Source organism: Quercus suber, unplaced genomic scaffold, assembly GCF_002906115.3.
Source record: "Quercus suber isolate HL8 unplaced genomic scaffold, Cork oak 2.0 scaffold_136, whole genome shotgun sequence".
Lineage (NCBI taxonomy): Eukaryota > Viridiplantae > Streptophyta > Magnoliopsida > Fagales > Fagaceae > Quercus > Quercus suber.
Genome location: NW_027069598.1, coordinates 1,137,093 through 1,157,242, shown reverse-complemented (window position 1 = coordinate 1,157,242; position 20,150 = coordinate 1,137,093). Strand labels below are relative to the sequence as shown.

Below are 20,150 nucleotides of genomic sequence, written 5' to 3'. Positions count from 1 at the left end.
TTTGTCTATAGAATAGCTTAGTGGCTGCTTGTGTCTTTTTGTTTCTTTTTACTCTTTGTTCGCTACTGTGAACTCTTTGTATTTTCTTGCTTTTCCTTTCAATAATATTTTCTTCTTACTTATCAAAAAAACAACTAATTGAAAGGTCACAAGGCATGAAAAGGAGAATGAACATACTTGTGGTTCACCATTTAGCATAACAATCTTGAAGGGCTGCCATTGTGGATTTCTTAACCTTTCTTGCCATTTTGAACATAACTCAGCAGATATCTTCTTCCAGTCCATACCAGGGAATTTTTGTGAGCACATATGTTGAAAAGGTTTCCAGTCAATCTCGCCCATTCTTTTTATACCCAGATTTGATCTCCCATTTAACATATCTTGCAAGCTCTGCATGGTAGAACAGACAGGAGATCAAGTTATTAAGCATCTGTATTTTTTTTTAATCATGTTTTGAAGGTGGAACTAGCAAAAAGTCAGAGGTAATTGCCAAAAATAACAAAGGCAAATTGGTTGATTTTTTCGTCAACTGTATGCAAAAGATGAATGAATAGAGCCATACCTCCACTGCTTCTTTGCGAGCCTCTTGAGCTCTTGGTTAGTCATACGCTCTTTAACTGTCAGAACACAGTTAAGGCTTTCTAAATCTTGCATTGCATCTGTCTTTTCATCTAATTCCTTTCTCAAAGTGTTGATCTGAGCATGTAAATTATTATCACATTCTACAGTATTTTGAGCTTGCAATTTTCCCTCCAACTGCATGAGTTATAATCAAATTTTGATGTTAGCTTAGCAAAAATCATCATCAAGTTAATTATAAAAGGAATTCAAGAAAATACCGTGATTAATATTTAGTTATTTACACAAAAAGAAATTGCATAAAATTAATGGAAAGGTTGTTGAAAGTGAAAAACAAGAATTATATGGCACACATGCAACTCTTCCAGATCAGCATGGATATAAGGCTGCAGATATATTTTACATGCCATTACTGTCATCAGCACCCCAAAGATATCGAAACCATGAGTAAAGCAGAGGGCATTACAGATTCAAGTAGATAACAACATCCCATGTATCATCAAGTGCATCAACCAACCAATTCACATCATAATATTAATAAGAAGAATGAAAAACTTGAAGAAGAAGAAAGATTCTGTGAAGCATACACTTGGAACTATTTTGATATTTAGAGACATCAATATGTTAAAAGGTTTCCTTCTAGTTAGCCGATGTTTATAGATACAGAGTAGAATTGTGTAGCAGTTACAACTATCTGTTAAGATTAATAAAGAATGCTTAGCTTCTTCTACAGAATGCTAATCTTTATAGCACAGTTCATGCACATTCCTTGACTTTTCTAATAACATAGATAGAATGTAGGTTCCAAGCAGATGCTGGGACTAATCTGGCTATTTCGACCCAATTTCAACCACACTGCTTTTTGCATAAAGGGCTACACTTCTGTGAAGTCATTGGAACTCAGAGGATGTTTTGGCCAACATAATAATATCTATTAAGACTGACAAAAGATTCTTTTAGCCCATTCTAGCTGAATAGTGATCTTTTTTTCTTTTTTTCCTTTTATTGGTAAGTAATACATGCACTTAACAAGTCTCAAACCCACAACCTCACTCTCCACCCATTTTACGGAGAAGGAAGTGACATTTGAACTAGAGTCATTAGCTGATCTTTTATGGAACAGTTCATGCACATTCTTTGACTTTTCTGCAATACCATATAGAATGTGGCTTCTGAGTAGACACTCGGAATAATCAAGTATATAGACCCAAATTTCAACAACTGCTTTTTGTATAAAGGGTTACTGGTCAACTTTTGTAAAGTTATTGAAACTGAGAGGATGTTTACCAAATATTTGGATATCTATTAAGACTGATAAAAGACTCATTAGCCCCTTCTAGCTGAATGCTGATCTTTATAGAAGATCGTGCACATTCTTTGACTTCCNCTTTTTTGTCCTATAACTCATTCTTTGTGGACGTATATGCTTCGGTTGTTTGGGATCAATTGGGTCATGCCAAGTTCAGTTGCGGACTTATTATTTTGTTAGTATCATTAGCTTGGGAAGCATAATTCTAATGTTTGGAATTTGGTTCCAGGCTATTTAATGTGGACTATTTGGACCGAACGGAATCGGCGTTTTTTGGAAGATACTGGGAAATCTGTGGTTCAGTTATTAGATTTATGCCAACGGACCCCCTTTGATTGGTCTCGATGTTGGGGTCTCTCGGATTGTTCTACTCTTATGGATTTTCTTTTGTCTATTAGAATAGCTTAGTGGCTGCTTGTGTCTTTTTGTTTCTTTTTACTCTTTGTTCGCTACTGTGAACTCTTTGTAATTTTCTTGCTTTTCCTTTCAATAATATTTCTTCTTACTTATCAAAAAAACAACTAATTGAAAGGTCACTAAGGCATGAAAAGGAGAATGAACATACTTGTGGTTCACCATTTAGCATAACAATCTTGAAGGGCTGCCATTGTGGATTTCTTAACCTTTCTTGCCATTTTGAACATAACTCAGCAGATATCTTCTTCCAGTCCATACCAGGGAATTTTTGTGAGCACATATGTTGAAAAGGTTTCCAGTCAATCTCGCCCATTCTTTTTATACCCAGATTTGATCTCCCATTTAACATATCTTGCAAGCTCTGCATGGTAGAACAGACAGGAGATCAAGTTATTAAGCATCTGTATTTTTTTTTTAATCATGTTTTGAAGGTGGAACTAGCAAAAAGTCAGAGGTAATTGCCAAAAATAACAAAGGCAAATTGGTTGTATTTTTTCGTCAACTGTATGCAAAAGATGAATGAATAGAGCCATACCTCCACTGCTTCTTTGCGAGCCTCTTGGAGCTCTTGGTTAGTCATACGCTCTTTAACTGTCAGAACACAGTTAAGGCTTTCTAAATCTTGCATTGCATCTGTCTTTTCATCTAATTCCTTTCTCAAAGTGTTGATCTGAGCATGTAAATTATTATCACATTCTACAGTATTTTGAGCTTGCAATTTTCCCTCCAACTGCATGAGTTATAATCAAATTTTGATGTTAGCTTAGCAAAAATCATCATCAAGTTAATTATAAAAGGAATTCAAGAAAATACTGTGATTAATATTTAGTTATTTACACAAAAAGAAATTGCATAAAATTAATGGAAAGGTTGTTGAAAGTGAAAAACAAGAATTACTACTGGCACACATGCAACTCTTCCAGATCAGCATGGATATAAGGCTGCAGATATATTTTACATGCCATTACTGTCATTCAGCACCCCAAAGATATCGACAACCATGAGTAAAGCAGAGGGCATTACAGATTCAAGTAGATAACAACATCCCATGTATCATCAAGTGCATCAACCAACCAATTCACATCATAAATATTAATAAGAAGAATGAAAAACTTGAAGAAGAAGAAAGATTCTGTGAAGCATACACTTGGAACTATTTTGATATTTAGAGACATCAATATGTTAAAAGGTTTCCTTCTAGTTAGCCGATGTTTATAGATACAGAGTAGAATTGTGTAGCAGTTACAACTATCTGTTAAGATTAATAAAGAATGCCTTAGCTTCTTCTACATGAATGCTAATCTTTATAGCACAGTTCATGCACATTCTTTGACTTTTCTATAATAACATAGATAGAATGTAGGTTCCAAGCAGATGCTGGGACTAATCTGGCTATTTCGACCCAAATTTCAACCACACTGCTTTTTGCATAAAGGGCTACACTTCTGTGAAGTCATTGGAACTCAGAGGATGTTTTGACCAACATAATAATATCTATTAAGACTGACAAAAGATTCTTTTAGCCCATTCTAGCTGAATAGTGATCTTTTTTTCTTTGTTTCCTTTTATTGGTAAGTAATACATGCACTTAACAAGTCTCAAACCCACAACCTCACTCTCCACCCAATTTTACGGTAGAAGGAAGTGACATTTGAACTAGAGCTCATTAGCTGATCTTTTATGGAACAGTTCATGCACATTCTTTGACTTTTCTGCAATACCATATAGAATGTGGCTTCTGAGTAGACACTCGGAATAATCTAAGTATATAGACCCAAATTTCAACAACTGCTTTTTGTATAAAGGGTTACTGGTCAACTTTTGTAAAGTTATTGAAACTGAGAGGATGTTTACCAAATATTTGGATATCTATTAAGACTGATAAAAGACTCATTAGCTCCTTCTAGCTGAATGCTGATCTTTATAGAAGATCGTGCACATTCTTTGACTTCCCTGTAATACCATATAGAATGTAGCTCCTATTGACTTGCGATACAACAAACAGCCAGAGGTGTGAAATTGCATTGCTGCAGCTAGAGTCTTGCTCAGGACAAGAACTTAAAGAGAATCAATCGAGGTCCTATATAAAGCTGTACCTTAAAATACTGTTTAACTCCACTTCACAGTAACGAAATGCTAAACCAATGTGTAATATTATTGTTCAGCTATCATGCTAGTTATAATAACCACTCCCATTGGCATGCAAAATTGAAAATTGAAACTGTTAACAGAACACCAGAAAGTTACCAAAGGTGTAAACTGATGCTGTATCACTTTTTCATCCTTTAAGTACTTCTGCAATTTACTATCAGCTGAATGCAATTCATATTTTAAAACAATGGGAATTTTTCAATATTTGTAAACTTCCAGATTTTGAGAGATGCTTAGGTGTCCAGTGACTACTATACTAACCTTTTCAATCACATTCATTAAATTTCTACGCTCCAGGTCATTGTGGGTCTTACTCTCCTCCAATTCTTTAGCATGCTGCATGAGCTCTTTCTTTTTACATTCCATGGCACCCTCCAGCTTCCTGTTAATGGAATGCATCTTTTTCTTCTCTGTGGAAATTAAAAAGTATGAAATAAACACAAAACGAAAGAAAATTTTATCAAAAAATGCAAGAGAAATCTAGATGTGCAAGACTATACTAGCTATAAGTACATTGATAGACGCAAACTAAACAGAATAGATGAATGAATGGAAGTACGACTAACATCAAAAGAGGACAGCAACACTCTCAGAGACATGTTCAGACTTCATAAAGTATGTACTGCAATAAATAAATTTTAGAGACTGACAATAACATCCTGTATTAGCTTGCTTCTAGGAAAGATGCTACTTGTGAGCCTTTATCGATTAAGCACAGTTATTAGCGCTGGGATGGGAGCACTTTGGCTTCCACAGAGACAGGTTTGCCTATATCTCTTGATGTTTATTTAAAATAGAAAAGCTTGGATTGCATACTAGAAAGCAAAAGAGAAAAAACTTGCTAGTTTGTCACTGAGAAACTGATAGAAGATCTTGCTAGTGCATTTCCTAACTTAATTCTATACCATATGAGCAATGAGAATTGAGAGGTCAACTATATTTGACCTGCTACCCATGTCTGAAACGCTAAAAGTAATCTAGCTGATGTAAAAACTGTCATGCCATAGGAAAACTGTTCAAAGAAAAACCCAGAATCATTGTCTTATAGATGCCTACCAACTTGGAAAGGCCTATTTTACAGACATTCAATGTCATGAACTTAGACATATACATGACATGACAACAATAAATAAGGAATAGTACAGTAAGCTTCTCCAATGACATGTTTCAGAAAAATAAGATACCTGCATGCAACTTATCTATTTCATTCACCAGTAGTTTAACATATGTAGCGGACTCAGAGTACTTTTGCTCCATTTCCAGCAAACTTTTCTGTTTGGAATCAATCTCCTTTGTAAGCCCCACAACAAGTTGGTGGACCGTAGCCGTTGTCTCATTATGCTTATGCTCCATCTCCAACAACCTTTGGTTCTTGTAGTCAATCTCATTTGAAAGACTCACAGCAAGTCTGCGCACTTGATTTAGTTCCTCTTCGTTCTTGTTGTCTGACATTTGGACATAAATTTTGAAGTTGCCTGCAACATCAGTCAAAAACAAGATTAAGCAAATAGAATCATCAGGTGAACTAAAAATGTCAGATTTAGTACTTTATCCATCCACAAAATTAACAATTTTGCGTATATACAACAACAACGACCAAGCTTTAATCCCAAAATTTTGGGTTCAACTATAGATATTCAACAAAGTAGTCAAGATTGGCCACATGTATGTTCTATATTATCCAAAGTCATATAATTTGTGGGTACATGTATCCTAAAAAATAATATCAACCATGAACTAAAATTATATGGCTTTTACAACCAATTTATACATGTGGAAACCAGAAACTCACCCTCCACCCATTTTGATGGGAAACAAAGCTGCCCGCCATTTGAGCTAGAGCTCATTTACAAGTTTTAATTTCCCTAACACCATAACCAACATCCTTTATAAATTGATGGAACTTATGGAACAGTCATTCAGTATATCTTAATTGTTTGTGCATTTCATAAATGAGAACGTCCAACTTAGCTGAGAGAGTCCAAATATTTCAGCTTGAAAAGAGACATAGCTAAGGTGTTTTTAGGTTCACGAATTAAGAAATCTAAATTAGCAAATCATTTTGGCTAAATAACTAATCGTAAATTTCTTCAATAAAGACATACCAAAACAAATACATCCAAACTATTACCAAATCGTAATCATGGAAATCATGATCATCATCATATACAACAGAATCAAACCACATTCACTTTAACCCAGTCAAATAAAATGTGAAAACAAAGATTCCCAAGAAAAAAGAAAGCACTAAAATAACCCACTTGAAAAACCCATAGTATAACATATATACACTTCCAAATCACACATTTTTTGCTTAACAAAACACAAACTTTTTCTTTCGTTGTGGGTAGTTAGTCCATGCATACACTTTCTTGTGCTTAAGTTATTATAAACATGAAAACCCACAAAAACACTAGACAAACGAATCAGAATGTACATAAATCACAACAATAATTGGAAACATAAACAACAACAAAAACATGGATTGCCACTGGACCCAGATCTCAAAACACAATTTTTAAGATAACACAAGCCAATTACACCACACCCAATAAAGGAAAAGAAAGATAAGAGACAATAAAAAATACCAAATCTGAGTGGCAATTATGGAGAGTGAAAAATCAGGAGGTTTGCAATGTGAGAGATTTGTTAGGATCAGAGTTGCAGTGAAGACTTGAGGTACAAGGAAGAGGTGGTACTGGTAGGGAAAAGGTGGCAGTGGCACCTAACATTGGCGGTGGTACCGAAATGCAAAGTGGCAATGAATCAGAAATGTAAGGTCTTTCCGTTGGAATGCACTTTGTGAAAATAGATATGCAGGGACCACTTCTCTGATATGGTGGATTTTGTTTACAGTTTCGATGAGTAGTATTATTTGTTAGTTTACGTGAAAGTGATTACCCACTAAACTAACTTTGATATGGTCAATTATACCCCTAAGAAACAATAAAATTTAGAAAATAAAATAAGTAGTATTATTCGTAAGTTTAAATGAAAGTGATTATTGGCAATTCACCACTTGACGTCTTTAACAACAAATAGTATTATTGTTTTTTATTTTCCATCAAAAACAATTTGCAAAATAAGTTATATTTGTAAGTTCAATCAAAACGATAGAGATTTAAGGTTAGTGATCACTTCCCTTGAATCACCTAATTCTCTCCATGTTTTAGTTAGACGTGGAACACAAAAGATACTATTGATTTACTTATATGAAAATTTAAGTTTTTCAAATGTATGGTTGTATTTTAGATTAGGATTCTCTTCATTTGATTCATTCTATTAATTCTTTCATTATTATGGTTGGATAAGAAATTTGTGATTCAATCTCCCCTATACTAAAAATCGATTGGTATCTTGATCTGATAATTAATAGCACAAACATCATAATTGGACACCATAGATTGAAACTATATATATACATATATATTTCATCCTGTAGCTCTTGATCTTCTTGTATTTGTTTCATTGTTCAAAGTGTTCACCATCGTGAACATGATGTTCAATTTTTTCAATAAAAGTTTTATTACCTATAAAAATATATATATATATATATATTTAAAATCTCCCATTATGATTAAATACCATTTTTAAATGGGGTGGCACACCTTAAGTTTAACCATAGATTCCAATAAATAAACTCCCTCCATATCTATGTATTTCATTGATCATATGGTCGTATCTTTAAATTTAGAAATCTAAAGGCAGCTAATTTATACTCATTTGAAAATTATCTTTCGTATTTGTTTTTGGTATTTAGTAGGATAAAAATGTAAAGATACCGAAATATATAAGACTTTTTTCTTTTTTCTTTTTTCGAAAAAAAAAAAAAATGAGACTTCTGCAACAGAAAATTTGACATTTTCAACGGGCAACGTTTTTTTTTTTTTTTGCTTTAGGTTGATGGGCGAGTATTTTCTTATAAAAGTAACATTAAGACTCTAGGGCATTTTAGTAAAAATAAAATTAGTTTTAAATAATTCATTTTAATTAATTATAAATTTATTATAGATATTATAAATTTTATTACATAAGCCTCACAAACTGATGTGTTCACTTTTAAATACAAGACAAAAAAATTAAAAATTTTAGGATTATTGATTTAAAAACCATTACATCTATTATCATGATAATTTGCAAACTTTGAAGTTTTAACATCTCACTAGTCGAAAACACATGTAATGCATGAGAAAAGTTATAGAGAGAACCTTCGGTCAGAAGTTGGCGTAAAGAGCCTTCTTTACGCCACCAATGAATAAACGCCACACCATATTTCTATTGAAAACCAATACACTCAGCACACATAACTATAACTCAATTAAACTCAAAATTCTCAAACACTTATCAGACCTGAAGAACTAAACAACTCCAACGCCCATTTCATCTCCTCCTCTCCTCTCCTCACAATCTTATATTTGCTTTGTGGGCTATATACCAAGCAACATAAAGCAAATAAAACACCCACAACAGAAAACAGAAAAGCCACAGAATAGGAAAGAAATACTCAAAAAAATTCCCCTTCTATTCTAGATAACACACTGATATAATATGTTAACAATATAAAGATAGAGAGAATGACTGAATAGTCAGTATATTAATCTGTATAAAACAATGTACAAAAGAGAGCCTTATATAGGCTAGGTATGTGTGCAGTACAATTAACATAAGTGCAGTACAAGTAATATACTGGGCTAAGTCCAATGGGCTAATCTAGCTTAATCTATATACTAACATCCCCCCTCAAACTCGAGGTGGCAAAGAGGAAGCCAACTGGAGTTTGGATATAAGATCTCGAAGACGACCAGACGGGTGAGACTTGGTGAAGATATCAGCAGGCTGGTCAGTAGATGAGATGGAGAACAACTTGAGATTGCCTTTCTTGAGATGCTGGCGAGTGATGTGGCAGTTGATCTCAATGTGCTTGGTACGTTCGTGGAAGACATCATTATGAGCAATGTAGATAGTACTACGATTGTCACAATAAAGAGGAGTAGCAGTGGGTTGTGGAGCATCCATGTCAACCAAGAGCCAACGAAGCCAGACAAGCTCACAGGTGGTGTCGGCAAGGGCACGATACTCAGCCTCAGTACTGGAACGGGAAACAACATCCTGCTTTTTGCTACGCCACGAGACAAGAGAGGTACCCAACAGGAAACAGAAACCTGTGATAGAGCATCGATCAGTCGGATCACCTGCCCAGTCTGCATCTGAATAAGCATGAAGCTCAAGAGAAGACCGAAAGGAGTAGTGTAGACCATGATAAAGTGTGTCCTTGACATATCGGAGAATCTGAAGAACAGCAGCATAGTGGACAGAACGAGGGGCATCCGTGAACTTACTAACCATACCCACGGCATGTGAAATATCTGGACGAGTAACAGTGAGATAGATCAGACTACCAACCAACTGACGATAGTGAGTAGCAACAGATATAGGTTCACCATCCAAGGGTGTGAGCTTTGCATTGTATTCCAAAGGAGTGAAAACAGTCTTGTTGTCAGTGATACCGGCTTTAGAGAGAAGATCAGAAGCATATTTAGCTTGGGAAAGATAGTATCCATCAGAGGATGAGGTAACCTCAAGCCCAAGAAAATAGTTGAGAGTGCCCAAATCTTTCATCTCAAAATGCTGACTAAGGAAGTGCTGAAGAGAGCGGATACCTGTAGAATCATCTCCAGTAATAATCATATCATCAACATAGAGAAGAATAAGAGTGATATCGGCAGAGGATCTTCGGACGAAGAGAGCAGTGTCATGAAGACTCGAAGTGAAACCCTGTTGAGCAACAACTGAGCTAAACTTCTCAAACCAAGCTCGAGGAGCTTGCTTGAGGCTATAAAGAGCACGGCGAAGGCGACAAACTTGACTGCCTGAGTGTGGATAGCCAGGGGGTGGTTGCATGTACACTTCTTCTTGAAGGTCTCCATTGAGGAAAACATTCTTCACATCCATTTGATAAAGAGGCCAACGGCGAACAGCAGCCACAGCAATAAGACATCTGACAGATGTAAGACGAGCAACAGGAGCAAATGTTTCCTTATAGTCAATGCCATACTCCTGGGTAAAGCCCTTAGCAACTAGGCGAGCCTTGTATCGTTCAACAGTTCCATCAGCCTTGGTCTTGATCTTGTAAACCCACCTACAACCTACTACAGACTGACCAGGAGGTAAATCAACCATATTCCAAGTGTGATTTTTATGAAGGGTATCTAGTTCATCATTCATAGCTTGCTGCCAAAGAGGGTCAGTATGGGCCTCACGATAGGTGTGAGGTTCATAGAGGGTGACAAGGGCAAAAGAGCAATGATAATCAAAGAGATAAGGGGGAGGAATGCTTACCCGAGTGGAACGACGAAGTTCAGGACCATCAGGAGACTCAGGAGAGGGTGGTGCCATAGGATCCAAGACAGGCGGGTCATATGCCGGGGACAGAACCGGAGATGAGTCGTCTGGAGAGGCAGCCGATGTTGAAGAATCCTCCACAAGTTCAAGATAAAGAGGGAGGAAAAGATCAGTAAAAATGGGAGACTCAGAGGAAGAGGATGTAGGAAACTGCTAAAGACTCGTGAAAGGACGATGTTTCCAAAACTCAACATGACGGGAGACACGAAGACGATGAGAAATGGGATCATAGTAGCGAAACCCCTTTTAAGATACACCATAACCAAGGAAACAACAGAGACGAGCACGAGGTTGGAGTTTTGTTCGTTCATGAGGAGGAAGAGAGACAAAGCAAGCACAACCAAAAACTCGAAGAGAGGAGTAGTCGGGGGTTTGACCATAGAGAAGCTCAAATGGTGATTTGTTGTATGTAGTTGGTGAAGGGATACGATTAATGGTGTATACAGCAGTGAGTGCAGCCTCACCCCAAAAGCGCTCAGGAAGAGAGGCAGAATGAGAAAGGTGCGGACAACATCAAGAATGTGACGATGTTTTCGTTCTGCACGACCATTTTGTTGAGAGGTGTAAGGACAAGACCGCTGAATAAGTGTACCATGATTGTCTAAAAAGGATAGGAAAGATTTATCATTATATTCTTGAGCATTATCTGATCGAAAAACTTTAACGGTGCGATTGAACTGTGTTTCAATCATTTTATGAAATGTTTGGTAAATAGACACAAGTTTAGACCTATGATGAAGCAGATAAATCCAAGTATATCGAGAAAAATCATCCACAAATATGACAAAATATCTAGATCCCCCCTCATGACCATTTTGTTGAGAGGTGTAAGGACAAGACCGCTGAATAAGTGTACCATGATTGTCTAAAAAGGATAGGAAAGATTTATCATTATATTCTTGAGCATTATCTGATCGAAAAACTTTAACGGTGCGATTGAACTGTGTTTCAATCATTTTATGAAATGTTTGGTAAATAGACACAAGTTTAGACCTATGATGAAGCAGATAAATCCAAGTATATCGAGAAAAATCATCCACAAATATGACAAAATATCTAGATCCCCCCTCAGTAGGAACAGGTGCAGGACCCCAAATATCAGAATGTATAAGATCGAAAGGTGTAGAAGAAAATGAGTCACTATTATTAAAGGGCAATTTTGTTTGTTTGCCAAAATGACAGGAAGTACAATCAAATTTTTGAAACTGAATTAAACCTAAATGACCTTGAGAAGCTAACAACTGAAGAAGAGATAAGGATGGATGACCAAGACGAGCATGCCATAGATCAGGTGAGGAGGTGGTAGTGGTAGCAGCTGCAGAAACAACTTGTAAAGGAATCTTCAAGTTATGAACCTTAAACATGCGACCAACCTTACGGCCTGTCCCAAGCACTTGACCCGTCCGGGAATCCTGCACATCCACACCATGATTAGTAAAGAGAAGATCTACGCCTAATTCACAAAGTTAACCAACAAAAAGCAAATTGAGGGATAACTTTGGGATATGAAAAGTGTCACTAAGGGATAAACAAGGAGAAGAGATTGTTCCTCTATGACTAACAGGCATAGGAGTTCCATCAGCAGTGTAAATGGTGATTGGATGTTCTAAGGGTGCCTTATCAGAAAATTGGGATTCATAAGAAGTCATATGGTTACAACATGCAGTATCAAAAAACCAAGGTTGTTTACCTGAGGTGACAGAAAGGGCAGTGGAAGTGCGGGATAAAACCTGTTGAACAACTGCTTCAATATCAGCCGTAGTAAGTGAGGAAGTCAAAGATGGACCTGTAGGAACCGATGCATCTGAATGACATATAGCAGCTGCCCGAGGAAGAAAAGCTTCATTCTGCTCTTGCACAAATTTCTGCAGTTTGCGACAAACTGAGATGTCATGGCCTTTAGCACGGCAAAACTCACAGCGAGTACCTTTGGAAGACTGAGAGGTGGGACGCCTAGAGTTTATTCGTAGAGGAGCAGTGAATGCAGCAATGGAAGGCTGTGGAGATGGTGTAGCCAATACATGATCAGATGATGACATGTGATGAGTAGGCCAACGGTTCTCCTCAGAAATGAGCTCCTTGACTACAGCATCAAGAGAAGGAGTAGGAGACCGACTAAGCAGAGAAGCCCTAGTAGGCTCAAAATCCTCACGCAAACCCATCATGAAGTGCATAAATCTACGGCGATCCCGATATTTGACAAAGAGCTCAATGTCCTTAGAACACACTAGTGGAGGATCTGCAGCAGAGAGTTGTTCCCACATAGTAGAAGTTTGAGAATAAAAATAAAAAATAGACTGACCTGTCTCTTGGCGCATTTGATAAAGTTTTGATTCAATGTGGAACTCCAAGCTTGAATCATTAGTACAATTATAGCGATCGACCAAAAACTTCCAAGCAGCCTCAGCAGTCTCAAGACGAGGAAGAAGATTATGAATGGAGGGAATAGAGGTATTAATAAACCAAGACAAGATCTTACTCTGAATACTCTCCCATTCCTCTAGGCGATCTTCATAATCATCTGTTGTAACAGTAGTCGTGGAATACTCTTCAGCAGCTGTGACTTTGGACTTAAGGTTTGGTACTGGCTTAGGAATTGAACCAGTCACATATCTCCACAGTTTACGACCCTTGAGAAAAACAGTCATATTCTGAGACCATGCATGATAGCTAGTAAGACCATCCAACATAATGGTGATAGGACGTATGATGTCGCGTTCATTTTGTTGAGCCATAATGAAGAAAATGATCAAAAAATGAGATTTAGAGACCTCAAATGCAGAAACGGAGCCTAAAATCGGAATCTACGCGAAAAACTGAGCAAGACAGATCCTATTGAAAATTTTTGACTTTGGTCAAAGTCAACGGTCAACGGTTTGGTCAACAATCAACGGCTGACACTGACGTGGGGTGCTGACGTGGCGGAGTGACGTGGATGCTGACGTGGCAGAGTGACGTCACCTAGGGCTGACGTGGCAGTCCGTGAAACGGAGCAAGGCGCGTGATCGGCGCGTGAGGCGCGTGGCCGACGCGTGGAAGGTAGAGATGGCGCGTGGTGACGCATGGAGGCTCATGCTCGTGAGGCAGAAACTTCTGGTGGCGCGTGGGGGTGCGTGAAAGGTTGTTTCTGGCAGATTTTTGTTGGGTTTTGCTCGAGACTGTCAGATCTGTCAATGTGTGCCTTTACTTTGGTGGTTTGATCAACAAACTGACGAAATCCGAGTGTTCTAAGGTTGTGGGCGTGACGGCGGTGACTCACTTCTGACAGTGACTACTGGATGAAGGCGAGGGCAGCGGAAGAACGCCGGAGATGTCCACAGGAACCAAAAAATCAGAGGAAAGGCTCTGATACCATGTTAACAATATAAAGAGAGAGAGAATGACTGAATAGTCAGTATATTAATCTGTATAAAACAATGTACAAAAGAGAGCCTTATATAGGCTAGGTATGTGTGCAGTACAAGTAACATGAGTGCAGTACAAGTAACATAAGTGCAGTACAAGTAATTTACTGGGCTAAGTCCAATGGGCTAATCTAGCTTAATCTATACACTAACATAATACATTCATGTCAAAACAAGAACAAGTAGTCAATATATGACTAAGAATCGCTCAAAATCAAGAACCATATATTGCCAAACCAGCATCGTAGGTAGAGAAACAAGCCCTAAAGTAAACAAAAAGAACAATCACAAATTGATAACAAATATACACCCACATAAGAAATCAACGTTTAGAAGAGAAAATCAATAACAAATCAATACCCAGATGAGAAAAAGACAAACCCATAATGCTAACAACAAGTATAGAGCCAAAAGAATCAAAAGAACGAAGACCCATTAAGTAAGAAACATAGAAGAATCAAGAAAAAAAGGGGTAAACCTTGAACAACGGTGTGGAGCTCCAGTGCAGCGGCGCCAGATACTGACCGACATGTGCGACAACTTCAGCAGCGGGGTGGAGGTCTAGTGTTATGAGGAGAAAAGATGGAACCCCATGTTTCAAAATCAATTTTCCTAGATTTTCCCTCATTTTCTTAAAAGATAATGGACATTAAAAAAAAAAAAAAAAAAGACCAAAAACAGAGAAGAGGTATCAGATTAACCGAAAAAACTGAGAAGAGGTATCAAATGCAGAAGAAGAAGAAAGACCCACCTCTCTCTAGCTTCAAAGTCCAAAACATTTTCTCCGAAAGAAGCTTCCCCAAAATTAGAAGGATTATTTTTATTAATAAGGTTGTCTTCTTGTTGATTAGTGTCCTCCTCACCCACAATCTCACAGCGTGGTTTTTTTTTTTTTTTTTTTTTTTTTTGATATCGTTCTATTTCTCTTCCTAAGATTTAAGTGATGGTGACATGGCAAAGGGCTATTGGATGGCGTAAAACCAGTATTTTGCGCCCAAGCTTGACCTAATATTTTCTCAATGTTATATAATTATTTTATAAGAATATAAGGTAAAATTTGTAGGTTAAAAAGTGCATGTATTATTTTTAGGGATAATTACAATTTACCCACCTGTGGTTTGACCCGATTTCTATTTGCCTACCTGTGGTTTAAAGTTTGACACTTTGCCCACCTGTGCTTGTTACCGTTACCCAGCCGTAACCCACCTCTCCTTCAGCCGTTACTCTAACACATGATATGTCAAAAACAAAAGCCTAAACGGATCAAAAGACTCCTCACATGAAGAACATACACAAATATGAAGAACATTAACCCAGCAAACTAATACAAATCAAATCAAGTAATATCATCCAACTTGCTCACCAAATTAACTTGCTCACCAAATTAAGATCCCAGATCCAAGGCAGTAAATTTATAAATAAATAAATAAATAAATAAATAAAAAGCAAATTGCAACAGCACCCAAAAACAAAAAGCAATTTCCAAACCCCATTTCAAAAATCATACATTACAGCACAGAGAAAGAGCGAGAGACACACAGAGAAAGAGCGAGCGCGAGAGAGAGAAAGAGTGATCTGTAAAACTAAACCCAAGCATGGACCGCCTCTCGGAGAGAGACAGAAGAAGCAAGCGCACCAGAGACGATCGCGACCGAGACCACAAGCACCGATTGTCTCACCACCACCACTCTTCTTCTTCTTCTTCTTCTTCTCACCGCCGCCGATCTGGTCGAGAGGGCTCTCATGAGGATCGAGAAGGAAGCAGAGACCGCGATTCGAAGCGCGGGAATGAGAGCGAAGGGAGTAGAGAGAGGGACAGGCGAAGGAAGGAGCTCGAGAGATTGTACGATAGGGATGGGTTCGTGGAGAGGCGGCATTCTTCATCGCACAAGAGGAAAGAGAGAGGCGCGAGCGAGGAGAGTCCATGAAGACGATGTTCGCTTCTATGATGCTCTCGTTGATGGGGTCTTCTTCTCTCTCTGTCTCTCTCTCTCTCTAGCTGGGATTGTTGTGTTTTGTGATTTTTTGAAATGGGGTTTGGGAATTACTTATGTTTTTTTAATGTTTTTGGGCTTTTTAAGAAAAGTAATGGGATGGAATTCTGGCTATCAATTTTTAATGATGAATGCTTGAAAGTTAACTGAGATTGCTGTAATCTATGATTTTTAAAATGGGGTTTGGAAATTACTTTTTGTTTTTGGGTGCTGATGCAATCTGCTGTGTTTTTGTAGATTTACTGCCTTGGATCTAGGATCTTAGTTTGGTGAGCAAGTTGGATGATAATGCTTGATTTAATTTGTATTAGTTTTCTGGGTAATGTTCTTCATATTTGTGTAGTATCTTCATGTGAGGAGTGTTTTGATCCGTTTAGGCTTTGTTTTTAACATATTATGTGTTAGAGTAACGGCTGAAGGAGAGGTGGGTTACGGCTGGGTAACGGTAACAAGCACAGGTGGGCAAAGTGTCAAACTTTAAACCACAAGTAGGCACATAGAAATCGGGTCAAACCACAGGTGGGCAAATTGTAATTATCCTATTTATAAGTATTTTATTTTTATAAGTTTTATGTAATGGAACATATAATGTATATTGCACTCAACAACAATACATAGTGATATATGTGTGTGTATGAAAAATATAATTTAATAAAAAAATTAATTACATAACTATAACATTGTTTTATGTAAATGGAGAAAATGTTATTAAAATAATTTTTTTCCCAAAATATATCATAATTGATTGACAAATTTGAACCTATCAAAGAATATTAAACAAAAATGTACACTCACATTCCATGGAAACATACATTAACTATTAAATTATTATATAAATTTAGAATTGTAATTTTTTTTTTTCATTTCAAATATAAGTATAATGCCTATATTATTTAAACCTAAATTTTAAAGAAATCTTGTGTTTATCATTGTATGGTCAGTTTTTGTACCCAAGCCCAAGAGGGATGGATTATGAGCCTAATGAACCCAAGACAATGAATTTGTAGAGAGTGGGCGAAAGAGCTGGGCTGGTTGCGAATTAAACAGTGATTAATTATGGTATTTAAGGATGCATTAGCACAAAATCATGCTTAACTAACTGGACAAGTGTATGTCCGAAGAGATGTATTACTGAATGAAATGTGATTACAACTCTTGAACTACAGTAAAATTATCTCCTACTTTCTCCCTTTTTTCCTCTTTTTTTTTTTTATTATCAGAGACCTCTTCTCCTTATATAGCACCTTCCCCCATCATCTTCATCGTCCACTTGTTCTTCATCTAAGTATCCACTTGAGTGCATGTCCCATCAGGTATCCTCTTTAACTCTCCATGAGTGGTGATAACTGAGATTACACTGTTCAGGGTCTTCTCCACATTAATGCGGCCAGAAAAGTAGCTACGGTGCATTTAATGTGGTGGTGTCAGCTTTTCCTTGAGATATTTCCTCTCCTTATCATCCCCAGGTATGCCCAGAGCTTATCTTTGTCGTTGGGATTGCCAAGAAGGTCATTCGGACCTTCCATTTGTTTGCTTGATTAAGACTATTCGTATCCGAGGAGTAGAACCTCTTCGGACAAAAGGTGACCTCTTCGGATGATACTCTTCCTCCATTTCTGGGTTGGTTGAGTTCAGATGAACTCTACCCCAACCCATTATTCCTCTTCGGACATACAATAATCCTTAAGACAGGGCCCCCAGCCCAATAGGTATTTTGGGCTTTCCCCCCCCCCCCCCCACAATAGCCCCTAAAAATCCTAATTTTCCCTCGCATCCGAAGAGAAAAAGTGGGATTTTGACTTGCCACGAGGTAAGAAGCTTGAGAACAGACAAATATCTGAACTGGCACATGTGTAGACATAGATATAAGCGCTTCATCATTGCCGCTGTTGTTTTCGTATTTCCAAAACACTGCATTAATTACTCCAGGCAGCGCCTAGTCCTTTGTATCCAACGGTGGGTTGTTGATCTAACGGGTGTGGCTCTTCCCCGGGATTTGGGCGAGGTAACTCCTGCCCCTTCGTTTGACCTCGTATAAAATCTCAGGAGAAGTTACTCCTTCTTTACTTGGAAACTATTAGACTACCCAGCAAGAACAAGCACACGACTCCATCACGCTCTTTCAGTCATCGATCCCAGTCTTCTCCAGAATCTTTGAGAATCCTTGTGTGAGTTCGAAGATCAATCTCCAGTTTAGTTCCCGTAAGTTCTCATCTTTTCAACCCTTCAGTCTTCTCTTCGGCCAGTTTTTCAACCTTTGAACAATCACTCCCTGGTTGCTACGCTCAGTGCTTCCTCTTTCCGTTTAAGTGTGATGAGTAAACTCCAGTATCTGGTGAATAGTCCTGCCCAGTTGGAGGAATTTAGGACCACATATCGCATACCCCCAAATGTGGGTATGAGGTATTGCCCTCCAGAAAAAATACTAACGGATCGAAGAACGAGCGAAGTCGTAATCCCCATCATCGCTTTCTTAAAAGGGGGATGACAATCCCCATGGGCCCATTACCACTAGCTACCTTCGAAACCATAGGCTTAGTCCCGAACAATGTGCACCCAACATGTTTTGGATCTTAGGAGCAGTTGAGGATCTTAACCGTCACCTAGGATTGGGGCTCACCTGGCTGGACGTGGTACACATGTACGAGTGTCAAACAAGGGTCGGAATATTATCTAAAATCCGGTCCGACATTGTTAGGCTTGTCTCCTGTCTTCCTAAATCCAACAAAAGGATGAAGGACGACTATGTGATCGTCTCGGGCACATGGCACGACGGTCATCATTGCCCAACTAAGCCAGGAGAGCCAGGTGGGACATGCTAGACTTAGGTTCACTAATAGTAGGCTTAGGATCTTTGCCTTTTAGCAATTTTTACTTCTCTTCGCACTACCATTTTCAAGTCTCTGACTGAATTCTGCTCTGATTTTTGACAGATAGAGACCACGTTACTCCTCGGCTCAGCCTCACAAACACCGCCGCCCTCAATTACCTGTCAAGATCAGAAATTTTTGTAAGTGAGGACGGGCAACTCCGATCGATTCTGCTTATCCTGGGTATACAACGAAACCTAAGGATTATCAGCCGATCGGCAACGCGATAACACAGGGAGATTATCGTCTCAACCACATAGACGTTGCTCAGAAAGGCTTTTTGGCACCGTACAACCTCGCACCCGTACCACATCCAAGCCCTCAGAGTGTACCCCCGCTCGTCTAGTTGATCCAGCAAATTCCCCTTGAACCGGCGGTTATAGGCGAAAGGGTTGCTCTTCTACCTCATCGCTAGAGGAGCAGATAGATAAATTTAAGTTCGGGGGAGAAGCTTCAGGAAGGATCGAGTGATAGAGGTTTCGGACGCCGAAGAAGAAGCCGACAGGCAGTCCAGTATCCATCCTGTTTGGATAAATGCCCTTCCCGAAAACTCTTCGGACGAAGATATGGTGGACTTAAAAAGTTTAATGAAAAAATATGGACAAAAGGCGGAGACAAAGGGACTGGTACGTCCTATACCAGCTGCGAACCTTCCACCGCCACCTCCTCAGATTCCTCTAGATCCTGGCATCAAGCAAGTGTCAGATCCGAAGAAGAAGAGACCCATCATTGACACTGAGGAGAGGGAGGTGGCTCCCCCAAGAGGGGCCAAGCAGCAAAAAGTGGCGAAAGACCACCGAAACAAGAGGGCCTCTTCTACTGAGAGCCAAGAGGACTTCTATGTAGCCGAAGTGTGCGACGGCCTCGCACCTGGTCCCCAAGCTGGTGCTAGATGGCGTTCCAATCCCCTGGGACACCTCCCTCAGAAACTACGATGGAGGGGCCAGGTGTGTTGCTGAGGCTTTGGAGCAGCCATCTTCTCCCAAAGGATATGGACTTGTATCGGCACGTTCAACCAATACGA

At 38.5% G+C, this 20,150-nt stretch overlaps 2 protein-coding genes and 2 long non-coding RNA genes across 4 annotated transcripts; 1 reads left to right on the top strand and 3 right to left on the bottom strand.

Annotated features, from left to right (window-relative positions):
• Positions 1–176: 176 nt before the first annotated feature.
• Positions 177–795, bottom strand: LOC136068828 (uncharacterized). Its single transcript, XR_010630150.1, has 2 exons — positions 563–795; positions 177–390 (listed from the first exon to the last, which is right to left on the bottom strand). It is a non-coding gene; the product is annotated as an uncharacterized LOC136068828 (long non-coding RNA).
• A 1,595-nt stretch (positions 796–2,390) lies between these two features.
• On the bottom strand, positions 2,391–7,311 carry LOC112007621 (factor of DNA methylation 2). Its single transcript, XM_065776543.1, has 5 exons — positions 7,045–7,311; positions 5,641–5,931; positions 4,718–4,866; positions 2,841–3,035; positions 2,391–2,666 (listed from the first exon to the last, which is right to left on the bottom strand). Exons 2-5 carry the CDS (start codon positions 5,906–5,908, stop codon positions 2,391–2,393), a joined length of 888 nt encoding a protein of 295 aa, XP_065632615.1. The 5' UTR covers positions 5,909–5,931; positions 7,045–7,311.
• A 7,102-nt stretch (positions 7,312–14,413) lies between these two features.
• Positions 14,414–15,123, bottom strand: LOC112017317 (uncharacterized). The gene is made up of 3 exons (XR_010630145.1): positions 15,014–15,123; positions 14,741–14,893; positions 14,414–14,525 (listed from the first exon to the last, which is right to left on the bottom strand). It is a non-coding gene; the product is annotated as an uncharacterized LOC112017317 (long non-coding RNA).
• A 734-nt stretch (positions 15,124–15,857) lies between these two features.
• On the top strand, positions 15,858–16,190 carry LOC136068825 (uncharacterized). The gene has a single exon (XM_065776542.1). It carries the CDS (start codon positions 15,858–15,860, stop codon positions 16,188–16,190), a length of 333 nt encoding a protein of 110 aa, XP_065632614.1.
• The last annotated feature ends 3,960 nt before the right edge of the window (positions 16,191–20,150 follow it).

Bases quoted from the DNA above. Each gene is read 5' to 3' on its own strand.
- LOC136068825 (XM_065776542.1), top strand. From the start codon at position 15,858: ATGGACCGCCTCTCGGAGAGAGACAGAAGAAGCAAGCGCACCAGAGAC.
- LOC112007621 (XM_065776543.1), bottom strand. From the start codon at position 5,908: ATGTCAGACAACAAGAACGAAGAGGAACTAAATCAAGTGCGCAGACTT. The intron at 3,036-4,717 runs GTTAGTATAGTA...TAACTCATGCAG, and splicing joins TAATGAATGTGATTGAAAAG to TTGGAGGGAAAATTGCAAGC. The intron at 2,667-2,840 runs GTATGGCTCTAT...TCTACCATGCAG, and splicing joins CTCGCAAAGAAGCAGTGGAG to AGCTTGCAAGATATGTTAAA.